This window comes from Muntiacus reevesi, chromosome 4 (genome assembly GCF_963930625.1).
Source record: "Muntiacus reevesi chromosome 4, mMunRee1.1, whole genome shotgun sequence".
Taxonomy (NCBI): domain Eukaryota; kingdom Metazoa; phylum Chordata; class Mammalia; order Artiodactyla; family Cervidae; genus Muntiacus; species Muntiacus reevesi.
In genome coordinates this window covers 113,285,524-113,311,436 of record NC_089252.1, presented here as the reverse complement: position 1 = coordinate 113,311,436, position 25,913 = coordinate 113,285,524, and the positions used below count along the sequence as shown (strand labels likewise).

At 41.6% G+C, this 25,913-nt stretch overlaps 1 protein-coding gene across 3 annotated transcripts in view; it reads right to left on the bottom strand.

Moving 5' to 3' along the window:
* ATG7 (autophagy related 7) overlaps window positions 1–25,913 on the bottom strand; it is a 246,400-nt gene that overhangs the window by 112,735 nt on the left and 107,752 nt on the right. For 2 of the 3 annotated variants that reach the window (XM_065933893.1, XM_065933895.1), the window contains exon 18: window positions 12,170–12,292. In XM_065933893.1, the coding sequence (XP_065789965.1) occupies window positions 12,170–12,292 (123 nt within the window). Of the gene's footprint in view, window positions 1–6,605; window positions 6,645–12,169; window positions 12,293–25,913 lie in introns of those variants that run through there. The other variant, XM_065933894.1, reaches the window with a different exon arrangement.

Below are 25,913 nucleotides of genomic sequence, written 5' to 3'. Positions count from 1 at the left end.
TCAATGTCATCTCAACAGTTTAAATGTTGTATTCCCACTTGGCTTTTGGAAACATCAGAAGTCAGTCCCGGAGTCCCATTCCTGCCTCCTTCAAAGCCTCAGGCGCTGGGGACTCTGTGGAGGGGTGGGCCGGCCTTCAGGACTGCTTCGGTCAGACCAGCATGCCCAGGAGATAACCGCGAGGGGAAGAGGCCTGTGTGGGACAGCAGGACAGAGGGGACACAGCCTAGCGGGAGAAGTGTGTCTCCTCCTGCAGAGGTGAGGGTGCGAAGACAGCGCAACAGATATGCTCAAGCTTCCACACCAAGGGACTGATGCCTAATTATTATTTCAAAAACTGCTTATGTATAAAGATACAAACTTAAGGAGAAAGCAAACAATGGCTTAAAAGGTGCCTTTAAAACCCTGCGAACTATTGGGACATTTGAGTTCATGTTGGATTTCAGGTGGTGGCACGGAATTATTGTTCCTTATTCTGTGATGACAACAGTATTCCATTTACATAGAAGAGTATCTGTATGTTTATCAGATTAAAAAATATATATAGGGGAGGGAGTGTCACTGTATACGGAACTTGCTTTCAAACAGTTCAGGAAAAGAGAAAACGTGTGAATGTGTATGTGATGTGTGAAGGAAGCAAGAGATAAGCAGGTGCGGCAAAACATGAACAGACGAATCCAAGAGGAAGGTACCGGGTATTCATTTCACTTTTCTGTAAACTTTAATGTATGTTTGAGACTTCTCACACACACACACAAATATCTTGGGGAGAAGATAAAATCCTGTAACAAGGAGTGAAATTTTAAAGATTCAGAGCCAGGCTGGGATTTGGATCTTTCAGATGCACACTTTAGCTTAAACAACAACAGACTGCAGGGCACGCTTGTCTTCCCTTCACCCCTCCATCAGGGTGACCCTGACTTTCTCCTCCTAAGGGGCCCACAAGGGAGGCAGTTCACCAGTGGGCTCTGTGGTACTAGAGAAGACTCTTGAGAGTCCCTTGCACTGCAAGGAGATCAAACCAGTCCATCCTAAAGGAGATCAGTCCTGAATATTCATTGGAAACACTGATGCTGAAGCTGAAGCTCCAGTACTTTGGCCACCTGATGCGAACAGCCGACTCACTGGCAAAGACCCTGATGCTGGGAAAGGCTGAAGGCAAGAGGAGGAGGAGGCGACAGAGGATGAGATGGCTGAGTGGCAGTTTAAGCAAACCCGGGGAGACAGTGAAGGACAGGGAAGCCTGGCATGCTGCAGGTCGTGGGTTCGCAAAGAGTCAGACACAACTCAGCAACTGAACGACAACTCAGCAAAGTATCACTGGCTCCCGGTGGTAGGAGAAAGGGTTCAATGAGGTGTGCAGAGACCACTGCTTTGAAAATGAAGGCACAGTAAAAATGGAAGAAATCATTGTCACATCTACACCAAGTTTACTCTCCGAATGAGCTCGTTGTCACAAACAGAAAATCCCCACAACCACCAGGACCCAGACGGAGAAAGGAGGAGACAGAAGCCGGGAGGGCCAAGCATGTGCCTCGGGGCTATGTGCTTCCTTTCTTTTAAAAAATATTTTATGGAGAAAAAATCCACACGCCACACAATTCACCCGTTGATGTGAATTATTCAAAGGTTTTAGCACATTCACAAGGTGCAATCATCATCACAATCCAAGAATGGAACACTTATCAGAAATGGAACACAATCAGAAAGAAACCCTTACCCAGAAGCAGTCACTCCTCATTTCCCCCCAAGTCTCCACACACACCCCACTTCTCAGGAACCCCTAATCTGCTTTGACTCTATGGACTTTTTAATTCTGGACATTTCGTACAAATGAAATACTGTAATACATGGCCTTTTGTGACTGGCCTGCTTCACTCAGCACAATGATTTCAAGGTTCATCCTTCATCCACATTATAACATGTGCCTTTCTTTTCTATTACCAAATAATATTCCATTATTATTCCAAGCGTAATATCCACATTTGATTGATCTGTTCACCAGGTGATGGGCCTGTGGGTGGTTTCTACTTTCTGGAAATTATGATAAAGAATGCTGTTATAATCACGTGTGTACAAGTTTCTGTGTGAACATTAGTTTTCATTTCTCTTGCTTATACACCTAGAAGGGGAAGAACAGAGCCATATGGTAATTCTATTTAACTTTGTGAGGAACTGCCAGACTGTTTTCCAAAGTGACTGCACCATTTTACACTCCAAGCAACAGTGTGTGAGGGTTCCAATTTCTCCATGCCTCACCAACACTTATTACTCTCATCTTTTATAGTCATCTTAGTGGGCCTGCAGTGGTATCTCACAGTGGTTTTGATTTGCATTTCTCTGACGGTTAATGATGCCAAGCACCCTTTTTTTAATGGACTTATTGGACATCTGTATATCTTCAAAAAATGCCAATTTAAATCCACTGGCCATTTTTAAATTGGATTAGTGATTTTTTATTATTGAGCTATAAGAAATCCCTATATAAATATTCTGGATACTGGCTCCTAATCAGAAAAATGAATTGCAAAAACAAAAACACCTTTATTCTCTAATTCTTTTCCTGTCTTGACAGTGTCCTTTGAAGCACAAAGTTGCAAATTTTGACGGAGCTCGATTCCCAGCTAATCTACCTTTTGCTCTGTTAGGTGCTCTCTTACTTAATGCTCACAGTAATTGTGCAGAGTGGAAATTTCTGATCCCGTTCAGCAAATACGGAAAAGGAAGCCCAGTGGAGCAAATGACCCAAGGTCGCACAGGGGCCACTGCACGTGGCCCTCTCCTGCCACACGAGTGAACAGGGCCGTGTAGCCACTGCTTGGAGCTGGGCCATGGATGCAGGCCTTCTGACCAGGCCAGGTTCAGGCCTTCATATACTCTGGGAGTGTTACTGTGTAATATGGTCGATTTTTAAACAGACTCCTCAGATACTACACATTTAACATCTAAGGATGCTGCCATTGCTTAAAATAAGGGGATTTGGGGAATCTGTCTTTGGAAGTTATAGGAACAGGTAGTGAGTTGGGCGTGTTTTATAAACATACCCAATTGTAACGAGGGGAGATTTGAGTTTATGACGAAGCCAAAAGTCCTGGGTACCCAAGTCTGGAAAAGGAGGTAAGTTATTTGGCTGGATTGCGCTTTTAGGATTTAAATAAATGGTGACACACACGCCAACCAATACAAAGTATGAGAAGTCATTTAAGACTTAAAGGCAGATCGAAGTCTCAGAACTGTTTCTAGCAATGGCAGCCAGATATGAGATCCCAGAGGGCATCGATACATTCTATGAAAAGGAATCACACTGATAATTGGAAGACATGCTGATATAAAAACTGGCCATCTCTGTACTTCTCAGTCACACCAGTAGGTTGAATCAAAATCACTGAATTACTGGAGCTAGAAAGGATTTCACATTTCGTCCAATCTTAAATTTAAGTGATGTAACTGATGCACCAACTGTTGACTCGAGTCCTCACGAGAACACTAGCAGAACAGGGACTAAAATTTAAGGAGGATGCAGTTTCCATGTTCTAGTTCTTATTATTAGCTGTTTGAACTCTGCTTTTAGCATTTATGGTTCTTCCCCTCTTTCCCCCACAGACCTCCAAGTGGGTTGTGCCATCCAAGGCGCCTCTTCTAAAGGGTGTGGAACTGTGCCCGAGGTTCACTGTCCATCCTCCAACCGGATCGTCCCTAATACCAACTTACTTAAACATCTCAAGTCCACGTAGATAATTCTGACAGCAAATAAAAGGGGCTCATTTTATGAAGTGAGTTCTGAAGGATACTGCCAAGCCTTATTTCAAAAGCCAGGCTCCAGTTTCCAGTCTAAGAATTAGACGGCTTTCTGCCTGCTGTCTCTGCCTTTCCCCTCTCACTTAGGAAAGAAGGCCAAAGCTGAGCCTCGAGGGACTGCTTCATAAGGAAAAATCGACGCAGGGTACGGTGTCAGATGGGCCAGGGCAGGTTGGAAGTGGGCTAGCAGAAGGCTTGGGAGAAGAGATGCTGCTTCGTGAGCGGGTTAGGTCAGGCCCCAGAGCCATCTCCCTCCACTGCAAACAGGTTTAAGTGCTGACACGGGGGTTTCCCACAGCTTCTACCAGCCTCCAAAGGCATATTTGTCATCGGAGGCTCTTGATGAAGCTGTACATAAATATCTGACTGTTGTTAAATACAAAACAAAACAAAACAAAAATATTCCACGGGAACCAAATCAAAACCAGCTGTGAGGGGGAGAGGCCAAAAACTCAGTGTCAGTGCAAAAGGCTCGGCAGAAACACTTGTTAATTGTGCTATTTACTTTGCTGAATAGTAAACGGTCATGCCAATGAAGTCATATCACATGACTGCAGTGTCTTTCATATGACTCTCCAGCGATGGGAGAAATGGGCATTTTATTTTCTAGAATTCTGGATTCTGCAGTGGATGAGTCAGAATCTGAGTTTTAATTCAGAATCAACTCGTCAGCCCAGGCCTGTTCATTGCCAGTCATAAAAAAAAAAAAAAAAAAAAAAAAAAAATTATGATTTTACATTCTGTGGTATATAGTTGGTGTGCTAAACTTACTTTTTAAATGATCATTCATTAATCCCTAATGCTGCAGAAAGAAAGTTGTGCTCAGCAAAAACACAGTTCTTTTAAAGGAGCGCTGTAATTGCAATCCTAAAAAATAACTGTATGACACAGCATCAAATAAAACGTGTGAGTGTGTGTTAGTCGCTCAGTCGTGTCTGACTCTTTGTGACCCCATGGACTGCAGCCTGCCAGGCGCCTCTGTTCATGGGATTCTCCAGGCAAGAATACTGGAGTGGGTTGCCATTTTCCCCTCCTGGGGATCTTCCCAACCCAGGGATCAAACCCACATCTCTTGCATTGTGGGCAGATTCTTTACCGTCTGAGTCACCAGGGAAGCCAAGTAAAATGTAGCCTAAAATTAATGCTGGAATCATGAAACTTGCCAACTTTCAAAAATGAGAATGAACTATTTCAGGCAAGTTGGGTTATGGAATTTTGGAATTTGTACATCTCAAGGATATACCAATATAGCTTGTTTTATTAACTCCTATAAATCAGTGTTTTCTCTCTCTGGTTAGATAGAGTTTGAAACTTATTTGGCATTTCCCACAGCACAATGTTGAACTCACAGTTGGAACTAAAGCAGTACATGTGAACTGATACTTGATGAAAAATAACCCTAAGAAGGAAAGTTAAAGCAAATTTTATGAAAAGATGGCTAAGTCATTCACAAGTTTGATTAGACTCGGCCTTTTTCAACAAACTCGGCAATTTAAAGAGTATGTGGTGAGCACGTCAATGGCTCCGTGACTTGGATGTCTTGTGTTTCATCAACTTTAGGGTCATTTCCTTTGGTTCCAATTGGGATAAACAGTCAGCTAGGAGCCACTGGCGGGGGGACTGGGGTCCATCTTCAAATATGTGAGACCATTCTCAACAGGGTCTTGAAAGTAAAGGTCTGAACTCTGTGCAAAATTCCCTGTTCAGAGAGCAACACTTTAAGAGGGTGTACATCTGAGTGGGGCCTCCTAATACCTCATGGGCAAAGTGCACTTACCAAGAGCTAAACCGGCTACAAAGAACCTAGCAATCTCTGCCCAAGACTCCTTCCTTATGAAAAATTTATGAGGTGGGTGTTTTAAAATTTTCAATCTACAACTTGAGATAAAATTAATACATCAACACATATTTTTCACGTAAGTATTTTTACTGCATCCTTGGTCTACAGCTTCTCTTCAGTGCACTAAATGAAATAGGAGGACTTTATCTGCTAAGCCAAGCTACAAGTTCTGTTCTTTTTCTCCAAGCTGTATCTCCACCCTGTCTCTAATACCATCAGTCATTTTCACTCATTTATCCCACTAACTCAAAATCATCACATCCCAAGATGGATTGACCTCTGTGAGTCTGGCACCCGCTCCCCCAACTGCCAGTCCCCTTTTCGCACCTTGCTCCTCACTCCTCTTCCAACAGACCCAACCTGGCGATTTGTCTGTTTGTCTCAACAGCACTATCATTAAACTAGTACAAAGGCAATCATTCTTGGATACTCGATGATGGGAGGGAGATGGGTGCAAAAAACTCCATGGGTCAATCTCACTAAACGTGGTTGATTCTGTCTTGAATCTCTCTCTCAATCCATTCTCTCTGTGCCCCTTTCTACGAAAATAAAGGGATCTGCAGTCTCTATTGGGATCAGTTTTGTATTCCTCCTTCATAAAGGGGCCATATCTGGGGAGAGAGACCACAAATGTTAAGGGAGATGAAAAAGTTTAGTAACAACGAAACATTTTCTTTCTTTAAATTGAAAGGAATTACTTTGCTACAAAATGGATGAACCTAGAAAACATCATGCTAAGTAACAGATATCAGACACAAAGGCCTTAACTTTGTTTGGTTTCAGGCTCTTGAAAGTGAAGCCGCTCAGTCGTGTCCAACTCTTTGCGACCCCATGGACTGTACCCTGCCAGGCTCCTCCATCCATGGGATTTTCCACGCAAGAGTACTGGAGTGGGTTTCTATTTCCTTCTCTAGCGGATCTTCCCGACCCAGGGATCGAACATGGGTCTCCCACATTGCAGGCAGACTCTTTACTGTCTGAGTCACAACGGAAGCTCATTCAGCCTCTTGATGAAGGGCAAAGAGCAGAGTGAAAAAGCTGGCTTAAAATTCAACACTAAAAAAGCTAAGATCATGGCATCCAGTCCTATTGCTTTGCAGTAAAATAGGAGGGGGGCAAAAGTGGAAGCAGTGACAGACTTTATTTTCTTTGTCTACAAAATCACTGTGGATAGTGACTGCAGCCATGAAATTAAAAGACACTTGCTCCTTGGAAGAAAAGATATGACAAACCTAGACAGTGTGTTAAAAAGCAGAGACATCACTTTGTTGACAAAGGTCTGTGTAGTCAAAGCTGTTTTTTCCAGTTGTCATGTAATGAGAGGGTACAGGCAGGAAGGCTGGGGCCCCCAAATGGAGGAAACAGGCTGCAAATATCAGACATTTTTTCTGTATCTCTCTTTTAAGTAGCAGGAGGAAACAAACTACAAGTATCAAGATTTTTTCCCTTCTCTATACCAAATTAAAAGGAGGTTTCTTTTAAAATTCTGTGCTGCCATGACGACACCTGGTTCTACCTGAACTTAACTTTTCTCAAACCGTGAGCTAGCCAATGCATTTTCTTGTGGAAGAGCTTTTCGTAAGCTATCTTAATGACCTGAGGATTTACCTTCAGTCAGGCCAGTCCTCAGTCGCGTCTGGCTCTTCCCCCAGGCCTTCCTGTCCATATATTTACCTGAGACTCTGTCTTTCTCCAGGTCAGTTTGCTTAAGAACCGACTTGACAAACCAGTCTGCTTTACTCAACAAACCAGTATGTTTTGCTCATGCAAATGTTCTCTTAGGCTGTGTTAATGAGACTATGTTATTCCTTGGAAATCTGCCTTTCTCCAAGACACAAATTAATCGTTTTATGGCCCAGGATGACTCACCTTGTGCCCAGGCTATCTCAAAATGCATGTTGTGGGTGAGGGGCCTGGCGCCACTGTCTGAGTTTTGAGACACTTCCTTTCTCTAATTAGCATCCTGCTAGTAGGTATGTAACTTCCTGCTAAAGGCTAGCAGGGGGGCGCTCTTTCTGCCTGCTTCTGATGTCTATGTCAGAAGCTTTCTCTGTCTCTTTTATAAAACTTTATTACACAAAACCTCTGAGCGATCAAGCCTCGTCTGCTTTTGAGCTGTGGTGCTGGAGAAGACTCTTGAGAGTCCCTTGGACTGCAAGGAGAACAACCCAGTCCATCCTAAAGGAGATCAACTCTGAATATTCATTAGAAGGACTGATGTTGAAGCTGAAGCTGTAATACTTTGGTCATGTGACCTGAAGATACAGCTCATTGGAAAAGACCTTGATGACAGAAGAAACTGAAAGCAAATGAAGAAGGGGGCAGCAGAGGATGAGATGGTTGGGCAGTATCACTGAGTCAGTGGACATGAGTTTGAGCAAGCTCCGGGAGATGGTGACAGACAGGGAAGCCTGACGTGCTGCAGTCCATGGGGTTGCAGAGTCAGACACGACCAAGGGACCAAACAGCAACAACACGTGACGTATGCAGGATCGGAAAATCCAGAGACACCAGGACTGCGAGGAGGCGGCAGGAGTGAGGAGTGCCAGCTCGGTGGGCACAAAGCTCCTTTTTGTGGGGATGAAAAGGTACCAAGCTCGACAGTGACAGTAGCAGGACTGTGAATGTACTAAAAGCCACCAAACTGGACATGCTCAAAGGGCAAAAGCTTCACGGTATGTGACTTATAAGTCAATGAAGCTATTATTGAAAAGTACGTTCGGGGCTTCCCTGGTGGCTCAGTGGTAAAGAATCTGTCTGCCAAAGCAGGAGACATGGGTTCAATCCCTGATTCGGGAAGATCCCACATGCCGTGGGGGCCGCTAAGCCCATGTGCTACTGAGCCTGTACTATAGAGCCGGGGACCCGTGTGCCCTGGAGCCTGTGCTCTGCAACAAGAGATGCCACCGCAGTGAGAAGCCCGCGCACCGCCATGAAGAACAGCCCCCCTCGCCACAACTAGAGAAAGCCTGTGCGAAGTATCAAAGACCCCATGTAGCCAAACAGAAACAAACAGGCTCTGATACCAGGTAACTTCAACTAAACGCTCAAAATCTGAGTAACACACTTTAGACTCCTGGCCTCTGAGACCTTTATTCCAAGGACACCCTGGCCCTCCTCTCCTGTCCCACTCCTTTCCCACACTTTGCCTGCCCAAATCTTCTTTTCAGAGACAGCCTACTTATCCTATCCTAACTGGAAAATCTGGTCCCTTCCAAGGAAAGTTTTTTGTTGACATACTTACTCCTCCAGGCAGGAGTAACTGTTCTCTCAGCACCTAATATATAAACGTCTAAAACATTTTGGCTGATACTAGAGTTCAGTAGTCACGTCTCTACTGCACACGCCGTGAGCTCATCTCGCTAAGTTTTGTATTCAGTTATGAGCACACTGCCCTGCTAGCGAGCTCCCAAAAGATGTTCAGTAAAGGCTTTCTTTTTTGCAAAACCAGCATTTGTACAAATATTTTATAAACAATGTATAAAATGATACTGTCACATATAACTATCTGGTTGAATCTTTTGCAACTGCGATGTTGATGAATAAAACCAGTGAGTCCAAGAAGAGAATTAATTGGGCATTCCTCATCACATTGCTTCCCTGGTGGCTCAGAGGGTAAAGCATCTGCCTGCAATGAGGGAGACCCAGGTTCAATCCCTGGGTCGGGAAGATCCCCTGGAAAAGGAAATGGCAACCCACTTCAGTATTTTTGCCTGGAAAATCCCACGGATGGAGAAGCCTGGTAGGCTACAGTCCATGGGGTCGCAAAGAGTCGGGACACGACTGAGAGACTTCACTTTCTTTTTTTCATTGCATCGCTAAAACAAGTTGGGACTTTTCCATATGGGATGTAGAAGTTTGTATCTTTATTACTGAACATCTGTAAATGTACTGAGAATCAACTGTGCAAATCAGCACACGACCTTTATGCAGGTATGTGGATATCCTTTGATATTCATATTTATTCACACACACACTTTTCACAGTAAAGTAAAATAACAGGCAAGACAATGATTTTTGTTGCTAGGAGGTCTGCTGATAGGCATTCTTTTTTAAAAACATAGTCCTATTTCAAGTCTTTTGAAGAAAAAGAGTAACCCTTTTCTAAGATAGGGGTTGCAAACCCCAATACCAATGAGTCATCAACTGAAAAGCATCCTCAAAACAGAGCACTGTCACTTAAGAGGCAAAAAAGCAACAGCAGTGTGTGTCTGCAGGAAGGGAGCTGGGTGGTAAGGGACAGGTGTAGAAGGAAGGGTTCCTGTCCACACAGTGTTTTTATGCCTTTAAAACCTTGTATCAAGCACACTATTTAATCTATAAAATTGGCTTTTTGGCTCCAGCTAACTATCACTATTAAGGAATGCAGGCCTGGGGTTGCCAGATGGGATCTTTCAAAGAAGTTGGAAATGGGAAAACTCACATTTTTATGTAAAACTCATAATTTTTAAAACGTTGGCTTCATTCAGGATTTAACACATGGGCGGCCAAACAAAACACACGTGTAAGTCATATCTGGTCACAGCCCAACCAATTTACCATCTCTAATCTAAAACCTATGTGTGGCTTATGATTGCAGAACTATAAATGTACTTTAATGGAGGAAAACTTCAAAAAGAAAACTCAAGACTTGTGGATGAGATCACTCCCCCTTCCTGCCCTACCATCTCACTGCTCTTGCTTTCTTAAACTGCCCCTTCTTCTGGGTCTTTGAAAAGGCAACTAATGTTTGACCAACTAAAATGCAAAACAAGCCATGTTTGATGAACGAATCTACCCTTTATCCTAGCATCCGGTCTGTTTTAAGAGTGAAACATGGTAGGCAAGAGGCGATGGGGTCAATATCAAGTTGCAATTCTTCTAGGCAACCAAAGAGAAGTATGTGAATTATTTCTAGGTAGGTGGAAAAATTCCCCCTGCCAACTAGTCAAATGCCTGCGTGGTTCAAAAGACCTGTAAGTTTTTGTCCTTCACCATCAGCCCTGCTCAGGAGACAAAATGCAGCCTTGATCAACGTAACATATTGAACCTTCTCCAGGGAGCCAATCACAGCTCTGGGGGAAATCTCACCGTCTCTTAAAGGCCTGAAGAGATGCCAGTTATCTGCTGAGAACAAGGCTAAGAGATTCTGTGTGGGCCTGATCACAGTCACAAGTGGAAGACTGCATCTGCCGGATGTCCAGAGGACACCGGGGCAAGACAAGGCAGAGTTGCTTTTGGTTCTAGGACAAGCACGAGAGAAGTGCCATCATGCCTCTGTGGCGAGGTGAACACTCTTACTTCCATCTGCTGAGAGCTTCGGAAGATTTCACTGCTGTATTTCTGTGTGGTTTTCCTATACCCAGGGCTAGGTCCACTCTTATCAACAGCAGTCTTTTCACCACCAGCTAGTCTGGTGTTCGGCCTGACCACCACTCACTGATCCCTGGGGCCTCCCCCAGTAGTGAGGATACACAACCCCAGACGGTAATCAATGAACAGGACTAGGGGGTTGAAGGTAACTCTGCAAGTGTCCTACAACGGAAGGACACAGGGACCCAGGCTTTTGTGTGGCTTGGGGAAGCGCTATGACGGGCCACGTTTTCCTAAGAGCTTCTTTACCCAGGGAGAGGGCTGGGTTGGGGGGATGTGTTGATTTAATCTCATTCATCCATTTTGAGGGCTTCCCTGGTGGCTCAGATGGTAAAGAATCCGCCTGCAATGCAGGAGACCTGGGTTCGGTCCCTGTGTCGGGAAGACCCCCTGGAGAAGGGAATGGCAACCCATTTCAGTATTCTTGCCTGGAGAATCCCATGGACAGAGGAGCCTGGCGGGCTACAGTCTATGGGCTCACAGAGTCAGACACGACTGAGCGACTAAGCACCCCCCTCGAGGAACTGTCTCGCTAAGTGACTGGGCGGCGCCACACATATGCAGCATGCTCTTTGCCGAGAACAGCGAGCATTTGGAAAAGCAAAATGATCATCTACCCTGTAATCCCAGTCTTTAAAAAACAAACAAACCATGATTGTAGCAACCCAGGAAATTAAGATTTGCAAAATATTCTAAATGGCAAGCAAAACAAAACTCTCTTAGGTTGTTAACTGAGGAAGCCACTTCATGGTGGGCTTCAGGGGCCCAAGAGGACAGATTCACTTGTGAAATAAAAACCAGGCATGTTCTTGCTGAACATGGCCAGAGTCCAGTGTCTTCCCTGACTTGCATTTTGATGTATGGACATCACAGCCAACTCTGCAACGGCCACAGGCATGCTGCTTGATAGAAAGAACCGGGGTGCTTGGAAGTCGATCACCCGCAGTTTCTTCATCAGCAGTTTTGTGCATTTGGCACCCACCACACAACAACCTGCACACAGCAGAATCCAACAACTGCAAAAGGCTCATTTACTGATGACTAGCAGACTGACTGAGCAGTTTGGTTCTAAGGAAAACATTCATAATTAACCGCTTCCTTCCTTTTCTGTAAATCTGAATACCAAACAGGTTTTAGACACATCTGTCTTCTGAACAAGATGGTTGTCTTAAGTCTTACCTCAGCAGCTTGGGTCTCTTGATGCAGCAACGTAAGACCGGTCAAGTCCTCTAAGAAGGAATGTGAAGAATTAAACACCTTCGCCAGGAAATTAAATCCTTCTCGTTCATACTGATCAAGAACCTGTAAAGACATTTATGAGTGAAAGTGTTACTCACTCAGATGTTTCCAACTCTTTTTACCCCATGGACCATAGCTTTCCAGGCTCCTCTGTCCATGAAATTCTCCAAGTAAGAATACTGGAGTGAGTAGCCATTCCCTTCTCCAGGAGATCTTCCTGACCTAGGGATTGAACCGGGGTCTCCTGCACTGCATGTGGATTCTTTACTGTTAAGGCCACCATGGAAATATATTATATATATGTTAAGGGGGAGGTGGGATTTAAATGCATATTAAAAGATTTTTACTTCTAAAAATCACCTGCCAAAAATGGAACTAAAACAAGAATTAAAAATTAAATATGGGAAAACTCAATCTGTTAGGCCAAAAACAGTGAGGGTTTAGTATTTATAATTTTCTCTTTCTTAGAAAGAACGACAATACCATCTTCCAATTCAGATGACAGTAGTTATCAGACAAAATAAGTTACAAGCAAATGCACTAAAAATTCTAGTAGAAGACTAGAGGTTGCTGATCCTAAGGTTCACTTTTCAGGAGAAAAGTAACAGGCAATTATTTCCTGGTGCATTGACGGACAGATGGATAAAGAGACTGTGGTACAGACATACCCTGTGATACCAGCCATGAAAAGGTACGAGTGTGAATCGGCTGAGGTTGGGCGGATGAACCCAGAGCTTGTTACACAGGGTGGAGTGAGTGAGAAAAACAAACACTGGATATTAAGGTGTGCACATGAACGCCAGAGAAACGGCACTGATGAACCTGTGTGCAGAGCAGGAGTAGAGACGCAGACGTCAAGAGTGGCTCGTGGACACAGCGGGGAAGGCGAGGGTATGACACGCTGAGAGCGCAGTGCTGCCATATGCACACTTCCGTGTGTCCGACAGGCAGCCAGTGGGGGCTGCTGCACAAGTCTAGCTGGTGCTCTGGGATGGCCCAGAGCGGTGGGAGGAGGGTGCTGGTGAGAGGGAGGCTCCAGAGAGAGGTGATACATGTGTATCTATAGCTGATTCACGTGGTTGCGTGGCAGAAACACAACACTGTAAAGCAACTAGCCTCCAATTAGAAATAAATTAATAAAAGAACAAGCAAACAAAATTATAGGCAAGAGAAGAGCCAAGGAAAAAATTTTTTAAGGATAAAGGGAAAGGAAGGGACAAAAGGTGGGAAATGAGACCCACCAGTTAGTCAAATGCATTAAAAATGATTTTTTTTTAATGTAAAAATGAATTTCACCAGGCATATCACAAAAAAGTTGCCCAAACAGCCAATAAGCATATGAAAAGTTGCTCAACATTACAAGTGACAACTAAAAACCACAATGAACGACTACTTCATACCTACCAGAGTGGCTGAGATGAATAAGACAGAAAATACGAAGTACTCACAAGGATATAGAACAACCACTATTCTCATGGGAAGACAAAATAAGATAACCATCTTAGATGTTTAATATTTATATGCCGTGTGATCAAGAGATTCTTAAAGAAGGCTGAGTGCCAAAGAATCAGTGCTTTTGAACTGTAGTGTTGGAGAACACTCTTGAGAGTCCCTTGGACTGCAAGGTCCAACCAGTCCATCCTAAAGGAAATCAGTCCTGAATATTCATTGGAAGGACTGATGCTGAAGCTGAAGTTCCAATACTCTGGCCACCTGAAGCAAAGAGCTGACTCATTTGAAAAGACCCTGATGCTGGGAAAGATTGAGGGCAGGAGGAGAAGGGGATGACAGATGGTTGGATGGCATCACAGACTCAATGGACATGAGTTTGAGCAAGCTCTGGGAGATGGTGAAGGACAGGGAAGCCTGGTGTGTCCATGAGGCTGCAAAGAGTCGGACAGGACTGAGCGACTGAACAACACCAACAAACAAAAAAAACATGCACAGAGGTGCATCAGAAGACCTGAACAAAAGTGCCCACAGCAGCATCATTCATGACAGCCCCAACGAGGAACTACCCAAGTGTCCATCAACAGTAGACTGAATTAACAAACTGTGGCTTATTCATGCAATGGAGTAACACGCAGACATGAAAACATATGACAACTACAAACAACAATATAGATAATTCTCACAAACAACATTAAACAAAAGAAGGGAGAAGCAGTATATACTACAGGATTACAACAATATAAAGTTTTAAAAAAATGAACCTGTGCTGTTAGAAGTCAGGAGTGTGGTTATGCACTGAAGGACTGTAATTGGAATAGGGCACAGGGGAGGGTCTGAGGTGCTGGTAACTTTTTCTCTTTTATCTGGGTTCTGGTTACAAAGGTACACCTGCTGAAAAACTATCAGGCACTTTTTCATATATACATTGTCCTTTGATCAAAGATCAAAAGAGGGACTTCCCTGGTGACCTGCCTACCGTGCAGGGGACGAGGGTTTGATCCCTGGTCCAAGAAGGTTCCACATGACACAGAGCAGCTAAGCCTGTGCACCACAGCTGTGAACCTGCGTGCCCCAACTGCTGAGCCCTTGTGCCCTAGAGCCTCTGCAACGAGAAGCCAGCACAATGAGAAGCCCGAGCACCACATCTAAGAGTAGCCCCCGTTCGCTGCAACTAGCGAAAGTTCACACAGAGCCATCAAGACCCAGCGCAGCCAAAAGCAAAGAAGTTAATTAATTTTAAAAAATAGCAAAAGATATGAGACTGGTAGTCTTTTGAGAAGAAGAATATAAGAACATGACTACTTAAGAATGATTACCACACTTAGGAATTCAATGATCACAGAAACTGTGAACTACAGAAGGCACACAGTGAACCAGAATGTCTTGGAAATTCTCTCAAAACTCAGAGGAAATAAAGAGATGACTGCTTCAAATACATAGCAGACACTGATGATACATCCCAGCAGTCAACACATGAACGCAAAGGTTGGAAAAGCAATGACACAAAATACAGAAAAAAGAATTTAAAAAAAATTTCTCCATGCAGAAATGAAAATGTATAAGTCCTTCACTCCAGCAATTCCACTTCAAAGACTTTTCAAAGAATTTTTGTTGTTGAGGCTTGCGGAATTGTGATTCCCTCCTCCTTCCCAATATTCTTTAATATTGAGAGGGTAACAGGCAGGAAGGCCAGGGTTCTCCAAACAGAGGAAACAGGCTACAAGTGTCAGACATTTTTTCCTCTCTCTCTTAAGTGGCAGGAGGAAACAAACTACTAGTGTTATATTTTTTTCCCCTTCACTATACAAATTTAAAAAGAGGTTTCTTTCAAAATTCTGTGTTGCCATGATGACACCTGGTTCCACCTGAGCTCTTTTCAAACCTCGAGCTAACCAATGTATTTTTCTTATGGAAATGTTTGTCTTAAGCTATGTTAACGAACTATGTATTTACCCTAGACTCTGTCTTCAAATAGATTTTGACAAACCAATATGTTTTATTCATGCAAATGTTCTCTTAAGCTATGTTAATGAGACTGTATTTGCTTGGAAACCTACCTTTCTTCAAGATTCATGTCAATCATTTTATGGCCCAGGACAACTCATCTTGTGCCAATGTTATCTCAAAATGCATGTTGTGGGTGAGGGGTCTGGTGCCACTCTCTGAGTTTTGAGACATTTCCTTTCTCTAGTTAGCAGACTGCTAGTAGCTATATAACATCTGACCAAAGACTAGCAGGGGGGCACTCTTTCTGTCCCCTTCTGATGTCTATGTCAGAAGCTTTCTCTAACTCTTTCATACTTTAATAAAACTATTACACAAAAGCTCTGAGTGATCAAGTCTCGTCACTGGCCCCGGACTGAATTCCTCTCCTCTGGAGGCCAAGAATCCTGGCATCTTTCATGGTTCAGCAACAACCTTTCAGTATTCAGCTATTTTTTCTTTTATAAGGTGAACATTTTAAAGAAAATCTGACGATGAGCATGTTGACTCTTCAGTGGCATGCCCACCCCACCCCCACTGAAATCCTGCTTCTTGTTGTTCAGTCGCTCAGTTGTGTCCGACTCTTTCCAGCCCCATGGACGGTAGCCCGCCAGGCTCCTCTGTCCATGAGATTTCCCAACCAAGAATACTAGAGTGGGTTGCCATTTCCTTCTCCAATATCTCGTCTGCATGGGCACAAAGGCTGATGTGCAAGGAAGCTCACAGCAACACCATTTGCAACAACAAAAGATTCCAAATAAGCAACCACTCCTTTAAAGGGTGCTGACTGCAGTATATTTACAGTCAAAGACATAATCATGATGCATTAAAAGAATGAGGCATTTCTACAGTACTGATATAAACTGATTTCCAAGACAGAGATGTATTAAAAAGCAATATCCAGACCATGAATCTAGTACTAATGCTTTCAAAATAAAGGTGGAGGAGAGGAAGAAAGGGAAATGCACATACGCATGGGCTTGTTTTTGCACATAGTATCCCTGGAAGAACACACACACACACACACACACACACACGCACGCACGCCTGACAACAAGTAGTTGCCTTTGAATATTCTTTTACATTACTTGGGTGTTTTTAAACCACATGCACATATTACCTATTCATATAATATCATAATCTCAAATTATTCCCCCCGCTTTGGTACCAGAGAAAGGTCTTAAAAGAAAAGGATGAAGGACTCTAACGTCCTAATGAGGAAGCTGGAGCTGAGGGGAGCAGTGGCTCCTCGTGGGCACAGGAAGTGTGTAGGAAGGCACCAGGGAAGTGGCTGCAGTGCCAAGTTAACGAGAATAGGGAGCTGGGTGCTGGGGAGCTCTAGGGTCTGGACAGGGCGGTCCAGTGAGGACCAGTCAGCTTGGAGTCAGGCGGTGAGGTCATCTGCTGCCAGAGAAGGGGTCATGGTGGGCCATGGAGCTTGAGGAGGGTAGCGATGGTTAGTGGTGCACAAAAGTGCTGGAAAATCTAAAATCCCCGTTTGGGACAAAAAATATGAGTTTGGGGAGAAAGATATTTAACATTCCATGGAAGCTTCGGGACTGGCCAGAAAGGGTCAAATAATCTGAGGCACTGGTGGGTAATTAAAAGACAGTTGCTCCTTGGAAGGAAAGCTTTGACAAACCTAGATAGCATATTAAAAAGCAGAGACATCACTTTGCCAACAAAATTTGTATAGTCAAAGGTGTAGTTTTTCCAGTAGTTATATACAGATGTGAGAGTTGAACCTAAAGAAGTTTGAGTATTGAAGAACTGATGCTTTTGAACTGTGGTGCTTAAGAAGACTCTTGACAGTATCTTGGACAACAAGGAGATCAAACCAGTCAATCCTACAAGAAATCAACCCTGAATATTCACTGGAAGGACTGATGCTGAAGCTGAAGCTCTAATACTTTGGCCACCTGATGCGAAGAGCTGACTCATTAGAAAACACCCTGGTACTGGCAAAGATTGAGGGCAGGAGGAGAAGGGGATGACAGAGGATGAGATGGTTGGATGGCAACACCAACTTAATGGAAATGAGTTTGAGCAAACTCTGGGAAATGGTGAAGGATAGGGAAGCCTGGCTTGCTGCAGTCCATGGGGTCGCAAAGAGCTGGACACGACTGAACAACAAAAGTGAGTAGCCACGAAGGGACCTGAGGTTGTTGAGGACAGACCTGCAGGCTGGAGGCACAGAGAAGTGGAATCCTGGAGAGCTGGAGGAGCAGGGGGTGACTGTTACATGCCAAGGCATCAACAAAGTACAGTTTTTGGCCGATTAGCCACAGTAAATTAATTTGACAACCCAATGCCTGGATAAAAAAGCACTTAATAACCGAATTCCTCAGTAATTACGAGATTCCTTACAAACCAGAATGTTATCTCAGGAAAAATGTGCATAGAAATTAGGTGACTCTTTTCAAAATGCCAAGAGCTCTGTGTTTAGTGATCATCCCATTTTTTAAAAAGACAGATGACATTAATATTGCTATTTTTTATTTTTTAATTGACATATAGTTCATTTACAATGTTGTATTAATTTCAAATGTACAGCAGAGTGGTTCAGTTACACACATATATATCTATTCTTCTTCTTTTCGTTTATAGGTTATTCTAGAATACTGAGTAGAATTCCCTGTGCTATATACAGTAGGTCCTTGTTGGTCATCTATTTTATATATAGTAGCTTGTGTATGTTAACCTAAAACTCCTAATTTATTCGTACCCCCTTTACCATAAACCTTTGTTAATCATGTTTTCTCTGTCTGTGGAAGTCTGTTTTGTAAATAAGTTCAATTGTATCTTTTTTTTTTTAGATTCCACATATACACAATATCATATGATATTTGTCTTTCTCTGTCTCACTTCGCTTAGTATGATAATCTCTAGGTCCATCCAGTGATCACTTATTTCTGAGTGAACTATTCAACTCATTAAACAGCTTCTTTGTGCCAGGTTTCCAGTAAGGGAAAAAAAAAAAAAAGAAAAAAGACATGGGAATGAAAAATGGATAAAAATCTTGAAAAAAAAAATTGGAGTAACTCCAGAGATGACTCTTTGTTGGACCTTAATTAAACCTGGAGATTTCAATTTCAAGCCTGTGTTTCCACAGATAATTTTGCAGTGCTACAAATCTAGAAGAAGTGGAAAAAACTAATGGCCAGGGTAGAATGAGTGAAGGCCTTCCCCATAATCAGGATGTAAAGAAAGTTTGATGTTGAAACATTATTAATAGCTCTGGCTTGAAAAATATGTGGAAAAACTTCACCCTCCAGGGGCATATTTAATCATGCAAGAGTTTTCCAGTATTCCCTTTATGTGCTGGGAAGTTAATCTGTGTTACGAGTATAAGCAGCTTATAAAACGTAGGAGGATTTTTTTTTCCCCCTCTACAAACAGCTCAACCTTAAAGGAGAAAAAAATGTGTTTTAAATTATCCAAAAAAAGAAAAAACTATCACAATGAATTTGAGCACTGCAACGATCTGTCATAAAATATAAAACATTTAATACCTCTTAAGTAAATTACATAATATGTGGTCTCATACACATCACATTTTGGAAGGTTATAAGTAGTCTACAGATACTAGGAGAGTTTGCTAAGTAGAGAAATAATAACTCCTTTAAAGATATGGATCCTTTCCTGATGGGCACAATTTTCCTTACTTAACTATGGCAACCCACCCCAGTATTCTTGCTGGGAAATCTCCTGGACAGAGGAGCCTGGTGGGCTACAATCAATGGGGTCACCAAGAGTCGGACACGACTGAGCAACAACAGGGCTCTGCCACTCTCCATGGGACGCTGAATTGCCACGGGGATTGAAGGCGACACTGCCTCACTGTCCCGGTAATCGGGAGTTGATCATTTTTAAATATCAACCAGATGCTCGGTAACTTTGTTTCTATTTCTGTATATATCAGTGATGTAAACCACATAACGGATAAGAAAACAGCTTCCTATGGGAATGCAGCTATCACCTTAACTAAATCAGTTGCTGTTAACTTCCTCTGTTTAGACACAGGCAGGATTTACAACATCAAATTTTTAAAAAGGACAGTTCTGAGTTCAAGATACATAATAGCAGGGGGTGATTCATGGGTGGAAGAGTGGGAGGTACAAACGACTCAGTACAAGACAGGTTACAAAGACATATTATACAACATGGGGGATACCGCCAATATTTTGCAATAATTGCAAATAGAGTATAACCTTTCAAAAATGTATAAAAATTTTTAAAAGTGAGTCTGAAAAGATATAAATGAGATTTTAAGGTTAACTAGTTCTTTCCTGTAAACTGATCTAATTTCATAATGTAAATAAAAACAGAAACAAAGTTTAGAAAACACACCAGTATGTCAAAAACTATAGCATTAATCAGGATAATTACTGGCATGTCAAAAACACAGTTCAGATAAGTCTCTTGTTCTTTCCCTAATGTCACTGTACAGTGTACATTTTTCTTAGGTATCCAAATGTAAAATGGGTACAATGGTAATTTAGAGGGTATGGGAGATTTTAAATTAAAATGTTGAATAGCTTTCAAATTTCAACAATGGAACAAGAGTTCCAAACACTTTAGGATTTTTAACTGAACTTCTTACAGTGCAACACACTACTAAAAAAAAAAAATCAAATAATATTGTATCTTAGTGTTGTCACATACCAAACTCAGAAATCTACTGAGGTTAATTGAGCAGAAGGAAAGAAACTAAAGATTGGGAGACAACATGCAATGGGCAGTAATGTGCCAACGGTGGGCAAAACCTCATCTCTCTGAGGCTGCTTGCTCATCTCTACAGTGGGTTTGTTTGTTGCTTAGTTGCTAAATCATGTCCGACTCGTGGTGATCCCATGGACTGTAGCCCACCAGGCTCCTCTGTTCATGGGAAGAATACTGGAGTGGGTTGCCATCTCCTCCTACAGGGGATCTTCCTGACTCAGCAACTGAACCTGCGTCTCCTACATTGGCAGGAGGGTTCTTTACCACTGAACCACTGGGGAAAACCTACAATGGGGAAGAAACTCCAAGCCTATCTGTCCACTTAGATTAAAAAAAAAAAAAAAAGAGCTTATAACTTCAATCACTGACTAAGAATGGTTTACAAAGGACAATAAAAATACTATTCCTTTATTACCTTTTTTGCACTTATTCTCATGATACAATTATTATTACCTAATAGGGTGTGATACATACAGAAAATACATTACAAAATGACACACAGTGACATTAGAGAAACTGTCAGAGTAATGCTCTCTGAAAATGCTCTCTTCCACAAAAGAGAATACTAACAAACTCTGAGGCGTATTTATTTAAGAAAAGCAGCTGTAAAAATAAGGTTTGTGGCATTTTTACTTGACCAATTCCCACCCGTTTTCCCCTTCTAGCTTGACTGTAGCCTTGAAAACCAACACAAGATCACAGTGAAAACTAGGCTGGTAGCCACCGGAGGAGGCATATTGGAGCTCTGAAGGAGCTGTGACCCCATGTTCAGAAAACTGCCACCTGTTTGTAAGGAAGACCCCACTTACTTGCTGTTTTTATTTGACTTGACTCAGAAATCACCCTATGTGGAAGCCTTTTTCCAGGGACCAGTTGCTGAAAAGTATCAGGAGCAACTGTTTAACACTGTGATCTGCTGAGGTGGTAAGTAACAGTTAAAGAAATGATAAGTTGACCAAAAAGCTTAAAAGGAAAATCTGGTGAATCCCACAATCTTGGGAATCTAGAAGACTACACATGAGCATAGAGCTAGGTGCATGCCCTAAGTCACACACGAGCTCAGGAAAGATCTGAGAAGGCCTTAAGCTCCCCCCATCTAGCTGATGAGGAGGATCTGGGCAAGTAGGAGATGAAGGGTAAGGCAGAGTTCCTAACTGCCCAGGAGGGCACTGAAGGCATGCCCCACTACACACATAGAGCCCCCAACAAAGAATGGAGGACTTACTGGTTCCAGGCATTTAAGGAAATCTTTGTCCAGTCATTAGATGACTGCTAAGTTAACTGAGCAGAAAGGGCCACACAGGACAAAGACTACAAACTTAACGAAATTAGTTTAGAGAAGTCACTAAGTAACAAACAACAGGAGCAGCAAGGAATGACAATAAACCTTAGTGAAGGAAGAAAATCTGATTCCCAGAACTTCTGCATTATACTGTTGAAAATGTCCAGCTCTCAACAGAAAATTACCAGTTATATAAAGAAACAGGAAAGTATGTTCCCCACACAAAACAAAAATGAAATCAGTCTATAGAAACTGTTCCTGAGGAACCTACTAGACAAAGACTTGAAAACAGCTATTTTAAGTATGTTCAAAGAGCTAAAAAAAATCATGTATAAGTAACTGGAGGAAAATATGAGAATGACACCTCACCAAAATACAGAATACCAATAAAGGGAAACCATTAAAAAAAAAAAAAAAAAAGCACCCAAGAGACATTCTGGAATTGAAAACCACAACTGAAAAATTCATGACTCTCAACAGGGTTAGCTGAAGAAAGAATTACTGAACACGAAGAGAGGTCAACTGAGACTATCCAGTTTCAGCAGCAGAATGAAGAAAAATGAAGAGAGTATCAGATGCCCATCAAGCATACAAACCTACGCATAACGACAGTTTCAGAAAACAGGAGAGACAGAAAAGGGCAGAAAGAATACTTGAGGAAATAATGAGAGGAAGCTCCCCCAATTTGATGATAAAAATATCTACATATCCAAGAAAGTAAAGTTGCTCAGTCATGTCCAACTCTTTGGGACTCCATGGACTGTAGCCCACCAGGCTCCTCTGTCCATGGACTTTCCCAGGCAAGAGTACTGGAGTGGGTTGCCGTTTCCTTCTCCAGGGGATCTTCCCGACCCAAGGATTGAACCTGGGTCTCCCACGTTGCAGGTAGACGCTTTACCATCTAAGCCACCAGGGAAGCCACCGCATACATCCAAGAAGCTCAACTCCAAGTACAGTAAACTCAAAAGAGATCCATGCCTACATATAACATAATCAAATTGTAAAGAGACAAAGGGAGAAGAATCTTGTAAGTACAAGAGAAAAACAACCTATCGTGTAAAAGGAAGTATGATTAGCCAATTTCTCACCAGAAACCATAGGGACCAGAAGTAATGGAATGAAATACTCAAAGTCCTGAAAGAAAAAGATTCTCAACTAAGAATTTCATGTCCAGCAAAACTTACCTTCAAAAATGATGGAGACTTTAAAATAAAGAATATTACAAGAGATAACGAAGGATACCACATAATGATCAAGGGATCAATTCAAGAGGAAGACAAAAAAATTGTAAATATCTAGGCACCCAACATAGGAGCACCTTAATACATAAAACAAACACTAACAGATATAAAAGGAGAAACTGACAGTAACACAATAATAGTAGGAGACTCTAACACCCCAATCACACCAATGGACAGATCATCAAAACAGAAAATTAAAAAGGAAACATAAGTATTAAATGACACATTAGACCAGATAGATCTCATGGATATCTTCAGGACATGTCATCCAAATGCAGAAGAATATACATTCTTCTCAAGTACACATGGAACATTTTCCAGGATAGACCACAGCTTGGATCACAAATCAAACCTCAGTAAGTTTAAGAAAATTGAAATTGTATCAAGCATCTTTTCTGACCACAACACTATGAGACTAGATATAAATTATAAGAAAAAACTCATAAAACCCACAAACACATGGAGATTAAACAATAGATTTCTAAATAATGAACAGGTTACTGAAGAAATCAAAAGGGAGATAAAAAAAATTCCTAGAAACAAATGACAATGAAAACATGACAATTCAAGACATACAGGATGCAGTAAAAGCAGTTCTAAGAGGAAAGTTTATAGCAATACAATCAAGAAATACCTCAAGCAATACCTCAAGAAATAAGAAAAACATCGAATAGACAACCTAATTTTGCACCTAAAACAACTGGAAAAAGAACAAAAATACCCCCAAGTTAGCAGAGGGAAATAAATCATAAAGAGCAGAGCACGTATTTTCATACATGAAAAAGAAATGAAAAGAATAGTAAAAATTAATAAAACTAAAAGATGGTTCTTTGAGAAGATAAAATTGACAAACCTTTAGCCAGACTCATCAAGAACAAAAGAGAGAAGAATCGAATCAACAAAATTAGAAATGAAATGAAAAAGGAGAGGTTGCAACAGACCATGTTGAAATACAACAGATTATAAGAGATTATTATAAGCAACTGTATGGCAGTAAAATGGATAACCTGGAAGAAATGGATAGATTCCTAGAATAGCTCAATCTTCCAAGACTGAACCAGGAAGAAATAGAAATTATGAACAACCCAATTATCAGCACTGAAATTGAAACTGTGATCAAAAATCTCCCCAAAAACAAAAGCCCAGGATGCGATGGCTTGACAGGTGAATTCTATCAAACATTTAGAGAAGAGCTAGTGCCTATCCTTCCAAAACTCTTTCAAAAAATTGCAGAGGAAGGAACACTTCTAAACTCATTCTGAGGCCACCATCACCCTGATACCAAAACCAACAAGGACAACACAAAAAAAGAAAACTATAGGCAAACATCACTGATGAACATAGATGCAAAAATCATCAACAAAATTCTAGCAAACAGAATTCAACAACACATTAAAAAGTTCAAACATCATGATCAGCTGGGTTTATTCCAGGGATGCAAGGATTCTTCCATATACACAAATAATCAATGTAACACACCATATTAACAAACTGAAAGATAAAAACCATATAATAACCTCAAGAGATGCAGAAAAAGCCTTTGACCAAATTCAGCACCCATTTATGAACAAAATTCTTCAAAAAATAGGCACAGAAGGAACCTACCTCAACACAGTTAAGTCCATTTATGGTAAGCCCACAGCAAACAGTATTCTCAGTGCTGAAAAACTGAAAGCATTCCCTGTAAGATCAGGAACAAAGCAAGGGTGCCCACTCTCACCAATATTATTCAACATAGTTTTGGAAGTCCTAGCTAGAGCAATCAGAGAAGAAATATAAAAAAGGAATCCAGATTGAGAAAAAAAGAAATAAAGCTCTCACTGTTTGCAGATGACATACCATACACAGAAAATCCTAGAGATACTATCAGAAAATTACTAGAGCTAATCGGTGAATTTAGCAAAGTTGTGTGATACAAAATCAATACACAGAAATCACTTGAATTCCTATATACTAACAATGAAAACTCAGAAAGAGAAATTAAGGCATCAACCCCATTTACCACTGCAACAAAAAGAACAAAATATCTAGGAATGAATCTACATAAGGAGACAAAAGAAGTGTATACAGAAAATTGTAAGGCACTGATGAAAGAAATCAAAGATGACACAAACAGAGAGATATTCCATGTTCCTGGGTTAGAAGAATCAATATTGTGAAAATGACTATACTACGAAATGCAGTCTACAGATTCAATGCAATTCCTGTCAAACTACCAACGGCATTTTTCACAGAACTAGAACATAAAATTTCAAAATTCATATGGAAACACAAAATTTCTTGAGCAGCCAAAGCAGTTTTGAAAAAGACGAATGGAAGTGGAGGAACCAACCCTCCTGACTTCAGATTATCCTACAAAGCTACAGTCATCAAGATCTCTAGCACTGGCACAAAAACAGAAACATAGACCCATGGAACGAGATAGAGAGCCCAGAAATAAACCCATGCACCTGTGGGTACCTTATTTTGACAAAGGAGGCGAGAATAATAACAATATAAAAGAGGCAAAGATAGCCTCTTCAGTAAGTGGTGCTGGGAAAACTGGTCAGCTACATGTAAAAGAATGAAATTAGAACACTTCTTAACACCACACACAAAGATAAACTCAAAATGGATTATAGACTTAAATGTAGGACCAGATACTGTAAAACTCATAGAGGAAAACACAGAATACTCGATGACATAAATCAGAGCAAGATCCTCCAAGACCCACCTCCTAGAGTAGTGGAAATAAACACACAAATAAACAAGTGGGACCTAATTAAACTTAAAAGCTTTTGCACAGCAAAGCAAACTATAAACAAGGTGAAAAGACAACCTTCAGAATGGGAGAAAATAATAGCAAATGAAACAACTGACAAAGGATTAATTTCCAAAACATACAAGTAGCTCATACAATTCAATACCAGAAAAACAAACAACCCAATCAAAAAGTGGGAAAAAGACCTAAACAGACATTTCTCCAAAGAAGACATACAGATGGCTAACACACACATGAAAATAT